Raw genomic sequence first — 20,960 nt, 5'->3', positions numbered from 1 at the left:
TTACACCACCTACTGCAGAACACAAGACTATAATTTTCTGTAATATAACACTCTTTCACTAAATGCACCAGAACTGAACGGATCAAGTGATACAAGGCGATTTATAACGTTTTTAGTTTTGCAATTTCTATTTGTTGCATCAATGTCAATAAGCGTTTCGTCACATTACAACTTTAGGCGCTGGTCTAGAATCCTACCACATTATTAAAACAACGCACAATATTTGAGTTAGGGTGTCGGTTAGTGTTTGGGTGAAGGCGGGTCAAGTATTAATATATTCATTCTTTAATAGTAATACTTGACCCACCCTAACCCAAACGCTAACCCCGCACCCTAACCCAAATAATTTGCATTGTGGTAGGATTCTAGACCAGCGCCCAACTTTATACATTTATAAATGTTACCTGGCTTAACTGAACGATATACGTTTTGCGACGTTTGTAGCTATGATCTCATTTTGTGTATCAACGCCGAGTTACATGATGTTACATACATTTCGCAACTTCATATTATTGCATCAATGTCAACATACGTTTTGGAAACGTCGCAAACTTCAACCTTACTAATTTTATACCGCATTCGCCAACTATCTACGTTTTTAGGATTTCATTTTGTTGTATCAATGCTGAACTACAGGGCGTTCCATATATTTTTACATGGTTTTCAGGTAACCGGCTTTATTTGATAATATTGGGTACCGCCAAGTAAAAAACCTGCTCTGACTTTTTATGGTTTTAAACTACCCTTATTTTTAGTCTAGAAATAATAAAAGGTTATCCAAATAATTAGTTTTGTAAATTTTTCTCATTAAATACAAAAATGTATTTAATTTTAGTCGTAAACTAAATGAACGGATGACAATAGTTGTATACATTTATTTAAAACAAATAAAATAATTTAAACGACAGTATGTCATTTAAACGTCAAATATTGCACAGGTTAAACGTAATAAAAAATAGTTAAGACTAAAACCAAAAAGATATCTTACAAGCCAAGTTTACAGTTTTATAAAACAAAATTAATATCTCTAAAATTTTATCGAGCTTAAACGCAATAATAAAAAATAACTACGTTTTGTAATAAGTATAATATTGGTTGTGAGGTTTAAAAAATTAGTTCCGGATTATTAGGAATATTTTTATGCAAATGGTTCCCATTGAAAATAATGTAAATTATTATAAATGACCTTCCTTCGCAATTGTAAAACTCAACCTTGGATAAAAATAAACAAAAGATATGAATAAAGCACTTGAAAATAAAAATTGAAAAGAAATAGGAATAATTTGCAAAAATCAAATCAGCCCAATTATTTTCGCAACTCGCTACCGACATCTAGCGGATCTACAAATTCCCAGGTTTCGTCGTCAGGAGGCGATTCACGCAAAGGAGCAAAGTCTTTAGGAGAAGCTGATTGGTGGAATATAAACTGTTCGTCTTCACACATTGCTTCCACCAGAGGGGGGCGGTAGAGTTTCGTCACGTGACTTCGAAGGTGATGTTCGGCATCGAGAGACCACAGCTCGTCGTAAGGTGTCGCTGTTGTAACAAGTTTAGTAACCAGCGATATCTTTTAAAATGCTATAATCTGTCTTTATGTGTATTTTTGTTCTGTATTATTTGCTTTGCAATGTGCTGCCTATAGCAAAGATTCCCATCAAATCTAAAAGGTTGCTCAGTGCTCACGTATCAAACAGTAAATAGCTGTGCTGTATTAAACATTAGTTATTATTACAAGCTTAAGTCACAGTCAAGTTATTCGCAAAACCTAATGTCCAAGGTAAACCACATGACTAGTTCAGTTATATTCAAGTCATTGGCCAAACTAAAATGATAAACGATTGAAGTGGGTTAGATGATATATTCCAAACAATGTCATTTTTTCGAAAACTTGAAAAACTGTAAAGCAAATGAACAAGTGGTCAAATCAGGCAACATCCTTGTTTCACCAAAGTTTTATTTAACATAAACTGCACGATTCATTCAGATAATTTTCCCCTACGTCCTCACAACACTGATAAATACAAGGAGGGTAATATTTCCATATTAAGGTACCGCCTAATGCAACGGAAAAGCTTGTCAACGCATTTCTTTTGGAGATAAATAACGATATCACTTGTAACAACAAGGCTGTAAATAATAATTTCTAGCAAATAGGTTGTAGAGCAAAATATTCGTTTTGCGAACGGTTTCAACACACTGTTGTGGAAAGTCACTCTCTTTTAAGGAATAAAGTATCTTTGATTAAAAAAGATATGATGTTACCCTTCTTTTACTTCTCTTTGGACAAACAACTTAAACACTACAACTACGTATTTTTGGAGGATGAATTTATTATATAATACACGAGTGGATTGCTTAATTTCCGTCTTATTTTAGTTACGTAAATGGGTGGAATAGAGGCGAGTCCGACTCGCGATACAACGATTAGGGCAAATTTGCCGGAGTCGGACTCGACAAGGGTTGTTTTTAAACCGACTCCACAGCCCTGGTCTTAACTCTGTTCGGCAGACAACCAACCTGTAAAGCATTCGAATGTCCCTGGCATCTTGGACCAATAATCGCCCATGCAGTCGTTGTGTGTGATGCCGTACCTACGTAACAATGCCCCATCGTGACGTAACGCCCACACGGTGTGGTTGCTGATCGACAACTGCTTTGTGACGGCGCTGCCTGTAAACAAGTACCATTGTGACGTCACGTGTTGTCACAAAATCAAAAAGTTTGAAATCTGTCTTAAATCTAAGTTAGCGACAAAAAGGTCCAGCGAAAGTTGGTGGTCATGCAACTATTTTATTTATGTAATACTACAATGAATCTGCTTTATTTTATATTAAATGTTTATTTCCAAAAAATATATATTCTTTTACCGAACTTCTATAACTTTAATGACAAATCTGTTTTGTAACCTTTCCAAAAATGGATTATTGCTAGACTGAGATAATAATCACAACATAAATAAGTTTTGGGTGAGTAAGGGCAAACTAAATAATGAATTTCGTACCCGAAAATTGATTACTTTTGTATGAAATGAAACACACGGTACTCTAATTAAATAAATTTATTTTCGGTTAAAAAGTTCAGTACCTGGTTTGATGTTAAATGGCGGGGAAGGGAATATAATATTAATACCATAATGATAGAACATTTACAAAACAGTGATGGCAGTTCAAATGAAAACACAAAAATGACGTAACAATACTCACTATGACGTAGATGGTCATGAAGAAGGCAAACGAATCGTTTGCATTTGCACAACGTACGTTAACCCGAAACATAGCACAGTGCCTGAGCGTTAAAAGAATATCGAGTCACAAAAAGCTCACTTTTGACGAGTTTCCAGCTTTCTCCCACCGGCAAGTCCATAGTAATGCCGAGTCGAGCGTACGAGTTACCTAAGTTGTCCAATGCCCACACAGTAACGTCTGAAGGACCACAGGCCACCTGAATACCACACAACATATAAGAAGCGAGCGCAAAAAGAATCAGTAAATTTAGGAGTACTCTAACTGATCCATGCGACTTTGTGGCCACCCTGTTTATCTATATACATTGACTAAAATTTTTATTTTCTGTGTACGATTTTCTTTTTTTTATTTATTTTATAAAATAAAGAAAGTAAGTGTAAAGGGTAAATGGGAGTAGTGGCTTCTTCTTCCCATTGACCAAAAAGGAAGCCGGGAATGCCTGAACTGTCAGTAATGGGTTCAGACCCAGTCCTCAGGACAACAATTTGCCCAAAGAGAGATGGTGCCGCAACTTGGAGGTAAAGACAAAGTTAAACTGCGCATCGGCAGAAGGTCAACATTTTCGCTTTTTGTTTGGGTGTAGGTAATAAGGTAATAAGGTAATACGTATAAGTGTCAGTAGTATTTTACTGGCCCAAAAAAAAACGGTGTTACCCAGGAAAAAATGCCAGGACACAAACCCCACAGTGATCCGGTTAAAGACCACTGTCAGGTAATACATCGACTAAAAATGAACGATTACAACTAATTAAACACAACGTTTCAAGCACGCGCTTTTTTAAAACTGCGCATATGACGAACAGTGTTACCTGCGTAAACTTGGTTTCGGCCGAGGGGAAGCAAAAATCCTCCAGAGGGAGCCACGCAGCGGCCATTGTGACGTTTCCTTCGGTGAATGAGGCGCCGATTCGAACGTAAACAGTTCCCAGGTCGTCGACTGCCCACACACACTGTGTTCCACAGTCCAGATGGACGAATCTACGCTCACCTGTGAAAATATAGGGTATGGTTTTATTTTGTCACAACAAAAAAAAAATTTTAAAAAAATTTGAAAATCGACTAAATTAAAATGTTTGGCAATATTTGACATTTCCCAGGAGACAGCGAAAGACCGCAAGGTTCCTAACGATGTCTTTTTAATTAAAACAATAGAAACAATTGTTTTGCGATGTATTTGACCTTGTAATGATCTTTACCCAAGTGACAACATTCGACTTTGTAATAACCTTTGATCACGTGACGATATTGGAATTTTTCACCACTTGGCGATTTTTAACTTGTAATGACCTTCAATTTAACCACGTGGCAATATTTGACCTTGTAAAGACCTTGCAGAGAAACGACGTTGATCACATTTTTTGTGGGTCGTTCAAAAACAGTTGTGTAATTGTTGCTGTTCAATGGCAAGGCGTTTAGATCAGAGGTGAGCAATTATTTTTAACCGCGGGCCGCATAAGAAACATAAAATGTTATGGTTGGAAGTATACATCGGGCGAAACACGAAACAATAAATTTACACACATAAGCCTAAATTTCGCAAATTTTGTGTAAAGTAGTGACATATTACAGAGGTCACTTTTTACATAAAAAAGTATTTCAGACTAATTTAAAAAAACGGCCCATAAATCACAAGCATTACCACCTCTATTGCTCACCTAACTGGGTCTCCACGTCCAATTTGTGCCACTTGGTGCCGGTGGGAATCGAACCGCTGACCCCCGACCTTACAAACACCTGGCCGCTATCCATGACAAGCCATATGGACTCCTTGGAGGCTGAAAGGCACCTTACATCGGAGGTTGACTCAATTGGAGGGTCAAGGTCGACTGCTCTTCTCACCGAGGAGCGCTCGCTCGTTTGAGAGCAGGAGGAGAAACGGATAATCTCGCCATTGTTACGTGACAACCACAATACTCCTGCAAGGTTTGAAAGTAAACAAACGAGTGTAATGCGATATAAACAGTGCGGTGTAGAATATAAATGTTTTGTACTGTCGAATCTTCCTTAGATTTTTTGCTGTAACATTAATCTTAACACTGTTTTTCATCATATTTATGTTTCTGCTCGCATAACATAGCAATTTTAAGTTCGCAATCAGCACACTAAAGCGGATTTACCAGGCATATACCTAAATACTTTCGGAAATTCCATACACAAACTACTTTTTTATTTCTAAGTAATTGTTTACAAATTTCAGTAAAAAAATATTTTTTAATTTAGGTTTTGCAGGGAAAAAATACTGGCGGCCAACATGACTTTTATAAGCGGCATCTATACTGCTTAACACCGCACTCTAGTCTCTGAAAGCTAAGTGAAACAAACAGAAATATTAACACACACATGGTGCAACGTTTAATGCACAACTCAAGACTGATAATTTATTACAGCAAGACAGTGGAGCAGTAATAGGTCTTTTAATGAAAACTCCTATATTGCTAGCTTAGTGTTTAATGCAGCTATAGCATACCTTCCCAGCCTCCAGAATCACCAGAAAACATCGACGACGACGTTATGTGGCTCCATCTAGTGGAGGAAGATATTCCAGCGATGTTAGGGGATTCCCACCTGTTACCTGGTGCGCAAACAAAGCGAGATGTTAAAATGGATTTCGCATTTTTTTAATATACCTGTAGAATTAATGGCAGTCAGTCGACAGTGTTATAGAAATTAAGCATACATTTTGTCGTGAAACTATTTATAGCGAGTAACATATAAGTTTTAAGGGAATTCTTCATTCTCGGCAGGTATTTATGGTGGAAACCTAATACGTTGGCAAACTGCGCCAGTTAATAAAATATAGTCCCCGTTGATGAACCTAATCCGTTGGATTCATTGATTTTCCTATAAACGGATTGTTTTAAATGCGTAACTGTACTGTTTTGCCGTTTTTTTATAGAATACAGCGCATAGATTAAAAAAAACATAAAACAGATTGTGTTTTAAAGCAATTTAACAAAAATTAAAAACAATATTTTCGTGTTTGGATAGCGTATGTCGGATTTAGCTAAAAACCTACACTTGATTACCTCCAATATAGGTTGGGTACACACATAACCCACCAAAAAAACGTTTATTTGCCTGTCAAAAACGTGTAGCTTAAAAACAAACAAATTCCAAATTTTTGAGGCTTGTCATACAAAATATAAAATTAATAAATTTTCCCAAAAAAATCTAAAGTGATTTGCAATTTACCTGTAACTGCGCCAGAAGCGACGTGAAGTTTGTTGTTGTCAGTTGCGACCCACACTCCACCCATACTCATCGCCACTCCACGGGCCTTTGAGGGACCGTACAGCCACGACGTCACCTAAAAAAAATTCGGCTAAAACGATCGAACAAAACTAAACATCGTGTTTATGAGTTTAAAATTAAAGCACAAGTTTAATGTAAAGTGCACCATATTGAAAATTAATTTAGTTCTATTCGAAACGGTTAAAATATGCTATCTACTTCTGTATGGGCTTTGATATTCATTTTACGTATGACAACAACCTTAAGCCATATAGATCCAAAAAGATCTTTTGTGAAAAAAAATGTAAGCAACTCTTAAATATGTGCTAAAAATGTGCTTTTAATTGAAACAGCAGCCTTTCGATATAGCCTTAATATTTAGAAACACTACATACCATTGATATAGTTGGCATCCCAAGTGTGTTGGATGGAGGTTGGAGGTAATCGCTCATGTAAACCTGCGATCATATAAAAGAAATATTTAGGAAAGCAAAGTTATAGGATTTCTTGGTTCGTTTAGCACAGGGGTGTCAAACAAGCGGTACGCGTGCCAAATGTGGCACGCGACGTAATAAAAAATAGCACGCAAGCTCCCCTAAAAAAAATACTTCATTTGTTATTCAGCCAATTGTCAAAAAATACTAAATTAGGAATACGGCCAATTACCCAACATTGTTTGTTTGTTCACATTATATAACAATCGCGGCAATTACAACAACTAACAATTGTAGTGGAGGCAAGCATCACATAATTATATAGTGAAGATGTAGGCAATGCAACTTATATGGTATATTCCGAACTACTAGGTGTACTGCTAGGTTGCTTAGTTTATTCCTTGCATAAGGTCGCAGAATAGAAGGGAAGCGAAAAGACCAGAGAATGTAGTTATGGCCTGGGCGAGAGACAGGGCGATCTCTCTAAGAGCGGAAGTACAAATGCAATACGCATACACGACAAGAAAGCGTGCGTAGAATACAACAAGAACATGATCGCTATAAACAGACCTACAGGGTCACTAAAACAGAATATTTTATTATTGATTTTGCACAAAAGGTTGCCTTTTAATTATGAATTAATTGTAATGTGCTTTCATGGTTGTTTTTACCGGAGATAAGGTTGTTTAACAGTACTGCGTAATATTCATCGCTAACTAGCATGAATGTTCCTTAATAAGAACTTCTTTATATATTCTGACCCTTGATAAGATTAACTTTCCAGTAGATATTATCAATAAACAAAAAAGGCGATTTGCGTAACATAAATATACAAGTTACTATAGCCTATTTATTTCTTACAGGCCATATCTTTATTTCGACGAACTAAATAAAGTTTAAGCTGGGTTGAGTTTTAAAATATCAAGTAAAGTTGTAAACTTATAAAACTTTTACAAATAACTTGTTTAAATATTAGTCGTGGTAAGAACATGTTTAAATTCCAGAAACATTTATTATAAAAATTTACAAAAAAGGCAATAGTTTACAAAATATAAACAACATAACAAATTACTAACTTACATATCTTCATGCTTATAGCGCGTTTATTTTCAGAAGAAAAACTAGATTTCCGGTATCTTCACTAAACACTTTTTTTTTCAAAAAAATAAAATAAAACCACAAACCTGCCACCAGGTGTCTCCCGCGGGCTCGTCACATGTGATCTTTGACCTGAACCAGAGTTCACCGACATGGTTGACCGCCCACATAGTGTTTTGTGAGTTGGTTGCTATCGACTTGATTGGATGACGGGTATGATCGTGTGATACTGGCAAGCTCACTAATCAAAAAAACAACATATTAAAATTGCAACAGAAGAAAAAAAATGTAAATTTAAAATGCTATTGTATGTATTTCTATTCATTTAAACTAAGATTTAAATCCCCTTGCATTGTTACTACATTCCTGCACACTGATAAATACTTTAGGGTTCGATCGGCCCCATTAGTTTTAAGTATCGATGTAAAATAGCTTTTAGTCAATGTCTTTACTGGTTTTCTGTACAACAATGTGAAAAAAATGCTCACTTTGTAAAAACTAAAGGCCCGTTTACACTACAGCTGCACTGAGCTGAGCAAAGCGCAATTTACATTTAAATTCTAGTTTGGCGGCGTTTCACGCTTTGCTAAACTCAAGCCGCGTGAAGCTGGAAAAAAATACGCTTTGGAGCGATTTTCACGCTTTGCTAAACTCAAGCCAAGTGCAGCTATAGAAAAACGTTACGTTTTCGATTTTTACGCCCAGCGCAGCTCAGTGCATCTGTAGTGAAAACAATTTCACGCCCAGCTCAGCTCAGCTCAGCGCAGCTGTAGTGTAAACTGGCATTTAAAGCCAAACCTCGTTGCCATGGCGACACTGCATCCACCCTGTCCATCGATTTGCAAAAGATCTCTCCATCGGAGGAAAGGAGCCACACCGCTTCATTGGTAAGGGCGGTCTGGAGAACCTGAACAAAAATTCAACCATAAGTCAACCTTTTTGATTATTTATACCTAGACCTATAGAGCATAGGTTCTGAAACTTTTTTTAACGCGAATCCATAAAAAAGGGTGTTTTTTTAGAGACAAGGTCATAAAACTTGTAGATTTAAGAAAACGGCTCTGTTTTAAAAAAAAAAAAACATTTTGTTTTTTCGAAAAAAACTTAACTTTTTGAAAAATAAAAATTTATTGTCTATGTTTAGATTCAGTAAGAATTCAATTAGGCCTTCATTGACCTCGTAAAATAAGTCAACTTACCTCCACTCAGTGGGTCCGCAAAGAACCCAGACATAGAGTGTGTGACTAGGTTTGGTATTACACTTGAAAAAAAGAATTACCATTTTAGCTGAAAAACATACAAACCTTAACATCGTCGACAATTCTCCCATCTTTTATAATCGACACATTAACAGTTGCCCCTCCTTCTGTGCTTGGTTCCGACCGGGTCAGACCCACTTGACGGGTTATTTTGCCGTCTGCCCCAACTATCCACCCCTCTGCGACCCCCAGGGACACATGGGTGACGCCGGGACAGACCAGTTTCCATGGCAACTGTATCTCGTTGCTGTAGGTTGAAACTGTGGCCGGCCACTTTGTGGAGTAGAGGTTCTGTCGACGAGTTACGATCCACGTAAAATCACCTTTAAAAAAATATTTTTTTTTTATACAATTAGAAAAAAAATCTTAATTATCATAACATTCAAAAAAAAAATTGTAAGTTTTAAAATTTAAATCTTTAGAAAGTTTTACAAAAAAAACGGGCAAAACGTGAATATATTTTTGTAATCAACAGATATAAATAAAGATTTGGGGACAAAACAGGCAACACCAGTTTCTGTAATATAAGCAAAAATGTACTGGGTACCAAAACACATAGTTTAAAAATAAAGGCTTACTATTTATCGCTGTTAATTTTAAGATGTGATTTATTTTTATTACCTGTTTTTAATAGAAACTTTTTTGTTTAGATTTTATTTGCTATACCAGATTGCTTACACGTGAAAGTGTTTAATATAATTGTGGGGAAAAAAATCGATAAAACCAAAAAATGATTTTTGTTGTTGATTCCAGTTTACAAATATTTAAAAAATTGGTGTTTTGGATTGAATGTGTTGTAAATTAGGGATCGCTTTAACTATGGGATAATAAATCAATATATAAATAAATCTACCATTAAATAAACATTCAAGTTGTTTCAACTTCTATCAATGTACTTTTTAGCATGCTTACCAGATGATGAAATAGCTATTTGCTGAGCCTTCTTTGCAAGTTTTCTCCACTTAATATTATGCACATCGCCAGTTGATTCCGTTACGTAAATGCGATTACGGAAGGTTATGTGACAGATAAAGTTGTCAGAGGCTGTAAATAAAACATTTTTTATCTAACTATAAATTTAAATTGGTTGTAACTATTATTTTCAATCTGTATTGCACAAATATCCGTTACTTGTTGTCATTTTAAATAAGGCACTACTATGCAAATAAAAAGTTATTATATTTTAGACATTTAAAGAAAAGTAGTAGTTGGACCTAAAATTGAATAGCCAACATTTTTTTAATACAATTGGAAAACAAAGCAGCATAAATGTGATAGTCAACAAAATTTAAAAAAAATATTATAATGATACTTTTAAAAACACACATAGAATTTTTTACTTGGAAAATCTAGTTTGTTTTACTTAAAAAAACATAGGGGTATACGTAAATCGATTTAAACTTTTAAAGATTCAAAAACTTTGGGGCAACCCTGAATAACCTGTGACAGATGCAATGGTGTATCCTGGGGGATCCAAGATATTCCAATTGTCGGCAACTTTATGTGGAAGTGAAAGAGCCGAGACTACTTTAGGCTGATTGTCCACAAACTGTAAACAGGCAAAAAAAAAACTTTCTTAACTTGTTTCTTTATCCGAACAGCAAACACATTTTCTATTACATCGGTGCAGGTGTTACAAATTACATTTTGCTTAACGAAGATAAATTTATAACCAAAAAAAATCCAATGTTCAAATTCAAAGCAGTGATATAAATTTGAACAGTAAATAGAAAAGTTTAGCCTTTTGTTTTAAATGCAATCTTATTTAATCGTCTTGCAGGTCAACTTAAAAAAAAAAAACTTTTTCATTTCAAAAAATTAACTTTTTTTCAAAAATTAACATTTTAATTAAAAAGTATTAAATTGTAAAAATGTAAAAACAAATTCTAACAGCGAAGTATTTTTGATCCCTTTGTGAAACTTCTTCTTCATTCACAGGTGGATCTCGATTAAGATGGTCGATAACTTCACCGTCCGACTAAATAATATAGATCAATGGTTTTTAAATTTTTTTAAGAATTTTACATAAAAAAAAAAAAAAACTTCTAAAACATAAAAAAAAACAATAAAATAAACTAATATATACGGAATGGTTGACCCCAGTTTAAGAACACTGGCATAAAAAGTTGTTTATCATTAGGTAAAACAAAAGTATTTTTTTCCCTAATAAAAAGGGTTTAGTTTTTCACTAAAATTACAACATTTACTAATTATGCAACAATTGCAAAAAATCAAGGTACCATACAGTAAGGCTTAGACTTGCAGATTAATTAATTTTAAACTACCTCAGTTTCTGTGGAATCGTTTTCACTTCCGAAGTCATCGGTAACACTATCAACTGCATAAATGTCTGGAGTTTCAGGCTCAATATCATTAGTTTGCTTTGCCTTTGTCGCAGATAAATCTATTTTAAGTAATTTTGTTTTATCGCTTTGCGGTTCAATTACAGTTTTACTGTCATTAGTCAGGTTAAGAGAGGGTACTGACTGCAGTGGATGGCTAATGTCAGTGGTTTCAACAACTTGTTCTTTGTGATCAGCGGAATGAATGTTATTAAGCAGGTTTTTATCTGAATTGTCGTTACTTTTTAAAATTGGAAGATTTGACGAAGTTGGCATTTCATAAGATGCTGCCTGAACACTTGGTTTTACATTAAATGAAGGTGAATTCTGTGACTTTTCATCTGGAATTGCAGAAGAGTGGATTTCAAAGCTTGCAACAATTTCAGGATTGTATTTTTCCACAGCAGCATGTTCTTCTCCTGCACTTGAATTTTCCTCTTTACTGATAAAGCTAAGGTCTACAGAATGTAAGGAATCACCTAATTGTAAATGTGGAGATGGGGTTGTGGATGAAATCGGTGATCCTGTAGTACCAGATTGGGAAACAACAATTTGATTGGCAATAGAAATATCACCAGTGCTGTCTTTAGGTTGCATAGAGTATGTAACAGGATCATTTGGCAAACTGGCTGCTGGGATACTTGGCATATATTCTGCTTCAGGTGTTTTGGGTTCAGTGCCAATGGTGGATTGGAAATGGTGCGGAATTTGTAGATGATCTACAGTTTTGGGCGAGTCTTGATGTAAATCTGCACAGTGGCTGCTTGATTGAAACTTGGTCTCCTGAAATACAAATACATAATAAATAATAATGTTGTAAAGCAGGGGTGGGCATCCTAAGGGCTACAGGCAACATCAGTAACTGGGCACGAGGCCATTCCTCATGTTTTTTCGGCTATTTCAACTACATAAAAGCACTCTTTTTGTGCTAGTTTTATCCCTGATTAACAGTCATGCGGTTTTTGTCACGAGACAAAAAAAAGGTTGCCTACACCTGTTTTAAAGCATAGCATTATAAGCTTTAGAAAAGCCATTATATCTGTTATTTTCAATAAAATGGTACATTTAAAAAACAACAAAAAATGTTTTTTTCCACTGACAGTCACTGATGAACAGACTTGTGAATTGTTGACCCCATCATTCTATTTACTTTACCAAGTGTGTTTACTTTGTATTGTTTATTTTCATTGCTATTTCGGTCATCTTGATATAGTTATTCAAAAACGACAATACTGGTAAAGCTTTTAACACAATGCATTGAAGTGAGGAATGTTTATCAGTAATGAAGCTTTTTTAAATGAAAACTATATTTTTTTATTCTTAACGTTATAGTGTTGTTACTCCTTTTAGATATGTTTGGGCTGTAATGATATAATTGACAAATAAAACCAGGATAGCCTTATAAGTCGCATTCAAATTAAGTTAATTGAAAAATCCTTTTTGCCATTCATCGATCAAAGAGAATTTTGCATGTCAAAACTACTAATAACCAAAGGCTCAAACCTCTGTCCTATGCGGAACTATGTACTCAGTGTACATGAAAGAATTTAATCCTAGGCAGTTAAATATTGCAATGCTAATCCATGTACCACACAATGGTATTAAGAGCTTACTAACCTGATGGGAATGTAGGTCGTTCATTGCATCTTTCGTTAAGTTGGTTTGAATCTTTCCATCTTCACTCTCCAAAGAAGAGACAGAACCGAACACTAAAAATAAAATATTTACAGAAATATTGGACCTTTTGTGGAAACATCACGCATTCAAGACCCTATTGCACTATAATGGACGTATTTGTACTATTGCAGAGCTTAAAAAAAATTGATAAAAACTGATATTTTCACAAAAAATCTTTCATCTATTCTTAATTATATAAATGTGTTGAACTTTTTTATTGGCATTTCTGAGATAAGATATATTGTAAGGTTTATTTCTACATTCATTCACAACAGTATATTCATATCAAGTCAACTAATGCATTGCAATTTTTACATTTATTTTTCTTCTTCTTTCTGCGAACTTTTGAACTGAACACAATTTCCTTGACATCTTGCAAATCTGAAAGTTCTCCGATTTTATCAAATCTGCTTTTTCTTCGTTGAGATTGATGCTGAACTACAATGGGCGGCATTGGCAGTGAAAGATTGACATCACCCTGACAAAAATAAAACAAATTGACTGAGTTTTAAACAGCACAAATAAAACAAATAATACCTATTTAATTTTAGAAGCAGTTCAAATTGAACAACATATTAGTGGCAAACAATTCAGCAAGCCATTCGCCTTAACATGAGAAATAAATATTAACAAATATTACATTACAATTTTAATTATTACAAATTAGAATGTTTTTGGCTGATTTTAAACCAAATAGAATCTAATATTATTATTTATACACAAATATTTCTTCAAGATTATAATACACCATAGATTGTGACCAATATGGAAACAACATAATTTTACAAATGTTAATATTCCATTATAACGACAAATTTAACTTTCTGTTTGGTGTGTTTAAAAAAACCTGAAAAGTGTAAAACGATAAATGGCCCTAGGAACATTTCCAGCATATTTTTTCCCGTAAAATTTTTTTTTTGATTAAAATGTTTAATTTTGCTTTATACTATTGCTAAAATTTCAGCTTGACAAATGAGGTTCAAAAGTGTGCAAATGCTAATCCCTACTTGCGAATGCAAAAAGTCCACATTTCCAACATCATCCAAATAATTGAGCAAATCCTTCATTAACTCTGTCACATCAGCGTCAATTTTTGTTTTATCATCTAACAAACTTTTATCTGACGGCTCAACTTTGTGGGAAGTTATCAGTTTTTACTGTTTGCAACTCTATATTGTCCGATTTCTGTGGTTGGTGAAACAGGTGGTCGGCTATTTCTACCACCGGGATCGCTGCAACCTTTTTCTTAAGATCTTGGGCCTGATTAAATAACATTAAGTTCAAAATATAGAACTGTGATATAGATTTTTAGTTATTTTATCAGATAATATAAAACGCATTATATGAATGTAAAAATTTGCAGGTTATTTTGAAAAAAATAGCAGAATATATATAAAACATACATGGTATACACAATACTCAAAATCTAAGCATGTACAAAAACTTTTAATGGCATCATTTCAGTTGCAACATCATTTTACAGCAGCATTGACATCACTTCTATTTTTAAGAGGTTTGTGTCAATGTGAGCCAATGGCAACACAGAAACATTTGTGACCACAATTGGACAACTTGATAATTCTAGTTTTCTAATTCAACAAATTAAGAGAAAAATGCAGCTAATTCTATCGTTTTAATTTAATTTTTGAATTGCTTGTGTGCTCTTATTCTAGTTTTAATCTAATTTGGATTTTAGCAAAAATGTACTTTGTCCAACAGTATTTTAGTCTCTCGGTCAAACAAAGAATTTGAATTGGTTGAAATGACTTGTAACTTAAAACATATGAAAATGATCACAGGTATATTTAACTTCCTATGAGAAAAAATTGCAATTTAAAGTAAATTAATTGTGAATAATTAAATGTAATTCTAGTTGATATTTTGGTTTGTAAAAATTCAGTAAATTTAATTCTAATCTAGGCCTAAGAAAACACAAATGGTCTAAAGCTGATTTTAATTGAATCTGGAAAGAACTGAAATTTGTGTATTTAAAACATAAAGCATCACTTATATGTGCCTTTGAATTACAACTAAAAAAGAGTTATATATTCTGTACCAGACTATTTCGTCTAAAGGTAAAAGCTGATATTTTTGTGTTCATTACAGACATGCAAGTTTCTCATAAAGAAAAATATTCTGCAAAAAAACTAGAATTCTGTTTTTATACCTGAGATTGCAGCTTGTGAGCTATTGTTTCAGTTTTGACATTAAAGCTTGTCATTTTTGTTTGTAAGGCACCAACAAATGGAGAAAAACTCTTCTTGAACCCGGAAAATGAATTCTTCACAGCCTTAAAATAAAAAAGGAATGCTAGATTGAAAAACAAAAAACATAATGTATTTTCAAACACTTTAACCATACACAGAACATAGCATTTCATATTTCTGTAAAATAAAATTAGCCAAAATATGGATATTTGTTGATCACATTGTTTGAGTTTTGACATGTGTTTTTAAACTGTATGATAGTATGTAGCATTTTTACACTTTTAAAATTGGCATTATATTCATATATTTTACAGCTTACTTTGAGATTAAGTGGGTCGTCATCTTGGTTTGAAATGATGCGTTTTCCTAAAAAATTAGCATATTACGCACTAACATTGGTATATCACAAATAAACTAGCAATAGAACATTCGGTGTTAACCTACCTTGTACATCTGGCTTGTCAGATAGCCTGTGGAAAATTCTCCCTTTGCAAAGTATTAGTATCTCATCTTTGGTGACACTCACATCGACCAAATCCCTGATGTTAAAAACCATAGCAACAACAGCATTTGAACGGGTGTCAATCACACAAAGGAAGCTCTCTGAAGCAAGTGAGGTAAAAAAACAATAGATAGAATTAAATTTAAAATTGGAATATCAAGATAAAACAACTTAAAAGTTGTATTTCTAATATAATTTGAATCTTCCCCTTTGAATGGAAATAGAGTACATATTATTCAAAAATATTTATGGAAGTTTTAGAGTATCCTTTGGACATACTGGCTGTAGTCAAATGTACAATTTATTTTGAAGTCCATAAAGAAGTAGGCAGCATTTTGAACAAACATTTATTTATTAACATTTGAAACAAATATTTATTATCTTGTATTTATTCTGTGTTTACATTATAATGTTACAAATCATTGCCCAATGCGGCCTTCTTAAACTTCTGAAAGGTATCGCATTTCTGGGTCTTTTAATAAAATTGAATGTAATTTAAGACGTTTCAATCAGACTGCTTTTGAAAAACAAAAAAAGACCTTTTACAAGAAAAGGTGGCTACACGAAAGACTCACTAGCTTTAGCTGTAAAAGCATGTACTTACCATCGTGAATTACCAAATACGACTCTTTAAAAAGCAGGACCTTCCCAAATCGCAGGCTGTTATAATCAAGTGGAAATTCCTCTTCAGTTTTTGACAAGTTGATGATATTCTCACTACATTTTATTGCCTCCTTCAGAATTATTGTTGACTGGACTGTTCCTTCATTGTCGGCAACCCAGAGTCTTAAGCTTGGTCGCGAGGAGAAAACTTTCAACTCTGATTTGCTGAGAGTCCCGTCATTAAAACAAGCTCCATATGAACCACTGAAACACAATTCAACAAAAATATGTTGCAATTTGATGTACATCAAATCTCTTATTTTCTTCAAGAATATATTCTAATGATGGGGGAATAAGGCTTTTTGGAGCAAATAATTACTCCAAAAACAAATTAAAAAGTAAAAATTTCAAACAAAATTATATACCAGCATAAAATATTAGGTGGCGTACTTAAATTATAAAAAAAAAAAACAGTGGTTCAGTGGTTACCTGAAGAGTTTTGCTCTTTGAATAATCAATTATTTCACAAACAACTAAACAAGCAACATTTTACCCTAAATGACAACCACCTTATTACATGCAAACTCTAAATGACAACCACCTTATTACATGCAAACTACCCACCTTCTTTGAGGTTTTGCACCAACTGTGTGCATTTCACTGCCTGCGTGTAAAACCACTTGATCTTCAGTTGCAACCAGCAGTGTCTTGTGCTTGTAATGCATCTGGACGATTCTACTGCCTTCTGAGTGGATAAGAGAAGCACTGCATGTGTTCTGAAACACGTAATAAGAATATCAAAGCCCATACAGAAGTAGGTATCATTTTGAACGTTTCGAATAACTCTTTATTCATTTTCAACATCTTACTACAACCTCCAACCATTATGCCCCAATGTTCTGAAACAAATGTATCGGTCATGTACGAGTATGTTTCGGGGATACAGAAAATAAAAATGGACAAATTGTAGCATTCAATAATTTGACAAATTGGAGCAATCTCTCCTGATTCTAATCTAATATAAATTTGTGAATTGCTGCATGCTCTTTTACAGTTCTAATGTATTTTATGATTTTACCAAAAGTTTTATATGTTATCTAATTTGGGAAATTCATATTCTTATCTATTTTAAAAAACTGGAGAAAGCTCTAATTTTAATTCGAATATAATTTTAAAAAGCTAATAGTTGTCAAAGTTTGGGATGATGCAAACTGTTTGCAGGTTTATTCCAGCTTTAGTTATACATATATTTAGCACTTAACAAGTGCACTGTAAAAAAATCATTGTTATAACACTTATAGTGGTCATCATTTGGTTACAAAACAATAAAATCGAGACCTTAATGACTTTATTTAGCAAAGTTATGCCCAAATATTTATGACACCAAACATAAAAGCTCACCAGTTCAAAGTTAACTTCAGTGCAAAATATTTTGCCAGAGGTATCTCCAGAAAGTAGCTTCATTCCATTTAAACTCCACTCAAGAGCGCACACTTCGGAAGAATGAAGCTTGCCAATTGGAAATTTGCGAACCTGCAACAAGATAAAAAAGTGTTTTATAAGGTTTCCTCTAAATCAGAGCTGACTAATCATTTTAAATTTGTTTTAATACAAACAGTATATAGAAAAATGTTGAATTTATATTGATGTTATAACCAGTGTGGGATCTAGTTTAGCCCTACCTCAGTTGGGCAAATTCTTTCTAAATATTAATATTTTACTAAATTTTAAAAAAGTCATGTCAAAATTGGAAATTTACAACCTTAAAGTTTAAATTGGATAAACTTCTAAAAGCACTTCATTTGAAACTTGTTTTTTATGACCATGATAACAAATGTATGTTACCTCTTTAGCAACTCCACCAGCAGTGGTAGAGAAAATAATTACAACTATTTTTCCATCTTGCGTGCCTATCGCAACTTGACAGTCAAGACCGACGATAATCTTTACCGTAGAAACAACATCACTTTTGCCCTGAAATTTCAAACAAAAATGTTGGCTAAATTACTTGAATAAACTCAAATTATGAATCCTACAGTTAAAACCTTGAAACTAGTTTATTTGTTTTCACTATAGACTGATAAATATACCTATTTTTATTTTGACAGCATAAACATTTACAGGCAATACCCAATTTTTTGAAAATGAATAAAGAATTATTCGTACTGTTAAAAATTAGCCGCTCCTTTAGTTATGAAAGTAGAAATCAACCAAAAAACGGTATACAAATACCGCAATGCACATTGTTTGGGTTAGGGTTAGTGTTCGGGTGAAAGTTAAATATAATAATAACACTTGACCCACCCTCACCAAAATGCTAACCCGCACCCTAACCCAAATAATGTGTGTTGTGGCAAGCGGTACTTTTTTGTTTTGTTTTTTTTGCATAGCCTTCTACATACAAAACTGAAAGACCACCAAAAATTCTATCTACTGCTGTATGGGCTTTGATAATCTTATTACATCTTACTTGTGTAATGATTTTTATTATGTGTCCAGAATCTCTATTGTACAGGAATGCGCTTCCAGCATTTGTACCAAATGCAATGTGAGACGTTGTAGCATCAAAACATGTTATTACGACCTCGGAACTTCCAAATCCGTGGTAAAACTTGGTTGGAATTGAGGCAAAAACATCATGTGACAGGGGATGTTCAGCAAGCAAAAGGTTTTCTGACATGTTTGTAGATATAAATCGAATTTTATTGCAAGGACTTCATTTCTTAGACAGCATAATCTGAACAGCTTTTAACAAAATAGTTATGTCTGTATTGATTGAGCAAAATATAACCTGGGTATCATTAAAAATGGAAATGTAGGTAATCCTGTTATATCTGCAAGCATTTAGGTCGTAAAAAATATGTTCTTTATGTAATATGCAACAAGATTTTGATTTAAATAAAAGTTTTGCGTGCTATCTCGCCTATTTTATGCAACCTAAAGGATATATTTGCATGTTACCAGTATGGTTCGACAAAAAAATCAACTAAAACTGAAATAGTAAAGCTTCGGATATTTTCAACCTTGCAAACCTTGATTTTATATTTGCAGCAATGATGGTTTAGCTAAATTCGCACGAAAAGAACAGAAAACTTGCAAAATATTGTTAACCAAACTTAAACAATTCTAGGTGTCCTTGCAATTGCACCAACAGCCAATATTTGCTTTGCCTCTATTTGTTTGTAAGTTCATAAAAATATCAAAACAATCATATGACCAACTGGGAAAGTCCCTATAGTAAGTCCCTAAATGGCAACCAAAGGAAACAGCTCGCATTTCATCGCTTTGCGGTTAGTAGGGGTGTGACAATTTAAATCTAAAAAAAATTGTTAATATCTATCATTTCTTGAACAAATTCGTCTTGGTTATTGTTCTTCCTACGGCCAAATATTACTGTATAAAAGCACACTTAAATGATTGATATGTTATTCAAATTTCCCAACTAAAATTTGAGGAATTATTATTTCTGCCCCAAACTTAAAAACATGTGTTATACCGACCAAAAACATTGTATAAATGTGCTTTCTATTATCTTTACTAAATTATTAACAAAATATTATAAAATAAACAGGATTCCTAACGCGAAAGACAAATTTGTCTTATTAACAAGGAAACCCTACATTCGCCCGTTTAAATTTTGCCAATGTTGCGTCTTTGATCTTAATAATGACATAATTTTGTATAGAATCGGACCGCCGCAGTTTTATATAAAATATTGTCGATCGGAATTAAATCAAAAGTATTATACTGCAACAGAACGTAAAAATACAGCTATTGTTACACCGAAAGTCATTGCAGACTCACCGAGTCTGTTGGTCTATGATGCAAGCAGGGCAGACTAGAAAAACAACTGGCCTGCAGTGTGGTTCGAACTCACGACCGCCGGTCAAGCCGGGACCGTCGCTCTACCAACTTAGCTCTGAAGGCTCAGAGAGGAGCGAGTCGAGAAACAGCCATACGCCAATGCTTGCTCAATCTGTTAGTACAAGCAATTCAATTGAAGGGGATTCACAGTACCGTATCATTTATTCAATGAAACATACACACAGATGTGTGTTAACAACTGAGATCTAACCCTTCTGAAGTTGCGTTTTGACCAACGACTGCGGCTTACATATACTGTTGTAATCAAGATTGTTTTTCTAAACTAACAATTCACAATCATCAAACATTCTTCATAAAAATGGTTTATTGAAAAAAACAGTATTTTCTCCATAATCTTATTAACACTGTCTTGGCACGTTTGAAGTGAAACAATGGGAAAAAGGAAAACGATAAAACTAACACAATTCCTTAATCAGTTATTCTCAAAATATTTTTTAATTTGCCGTAAAATTCTGAAATCTGTTTTACAGAACAGGC

At 33.9% G+C, this 20,960-nt stretch overlaps 1 protein-coding gene across 1 annotated transcript; it reads right to left on the bottom strand.

The window, feature by feature from the left end:
• Positions 1-938: 938 nt before the first annotated feature.
• LOC146141124 (tectonin beta-propeller repeat-containing protein 2-like) lies at positions 939-19,469 on the bottom strand. The gene is given in 27 exon segments (XM_083391392.1): positions 939-1,536; positions 2,518-2,670; positions 3,324-3,441; positions 4,055-4,233; positions 4,901-5,161; positions 5,713-5,817; positions 6,438-6,552; positions 6,872-6,934; positions 8,095-8,249; positions 8,807-8,915; positions 9,313-9,590; positions 10,180-10,311; positions 10,708-10,816; positions 11,159-11,245; positions 11,553-12,392; positions 13,227-13,318; positions 13,602-13,764; positions 14,294-14,424; positions 14,426-14,546; positions 15,454-15,576; positions 15,813-15,859; positions 15,938-16,096; positions 16,600-16,862; positions 17,223-17,374; positions 18,000-18,131; positions 18,444-18,572; positions 19,069-19,469. Coding segments are annotated over 27 exon segments (4,656 nt in total). The 5' UTR covers positions 19,279-19,469; the 3' UTR covers positions 939-1,306.
• Between the last annotated feature and the right edge of the window lie 1,491 nt (positions 19,470-20,960).

This window comes from Ascidiella aspersa, chromosome 6 (assembly GCF_963924565.1).
Source record: "Ascidiella aspersa chromosome 6, kaAscAspe10.2, whole genome shotgun sequence".
Classification (NCBI taxonomy): Eukaryota; Metazoa; Chordata; class Ascidiacea; order Phlebobranchia; family Ascidiidae; genus Ascidiella; species Ascidiella aspersa.
Note: the sequence above shows the minus strand (reverse complement) of the source record. Positions and strands in the feature narration are given on the sequence as shown.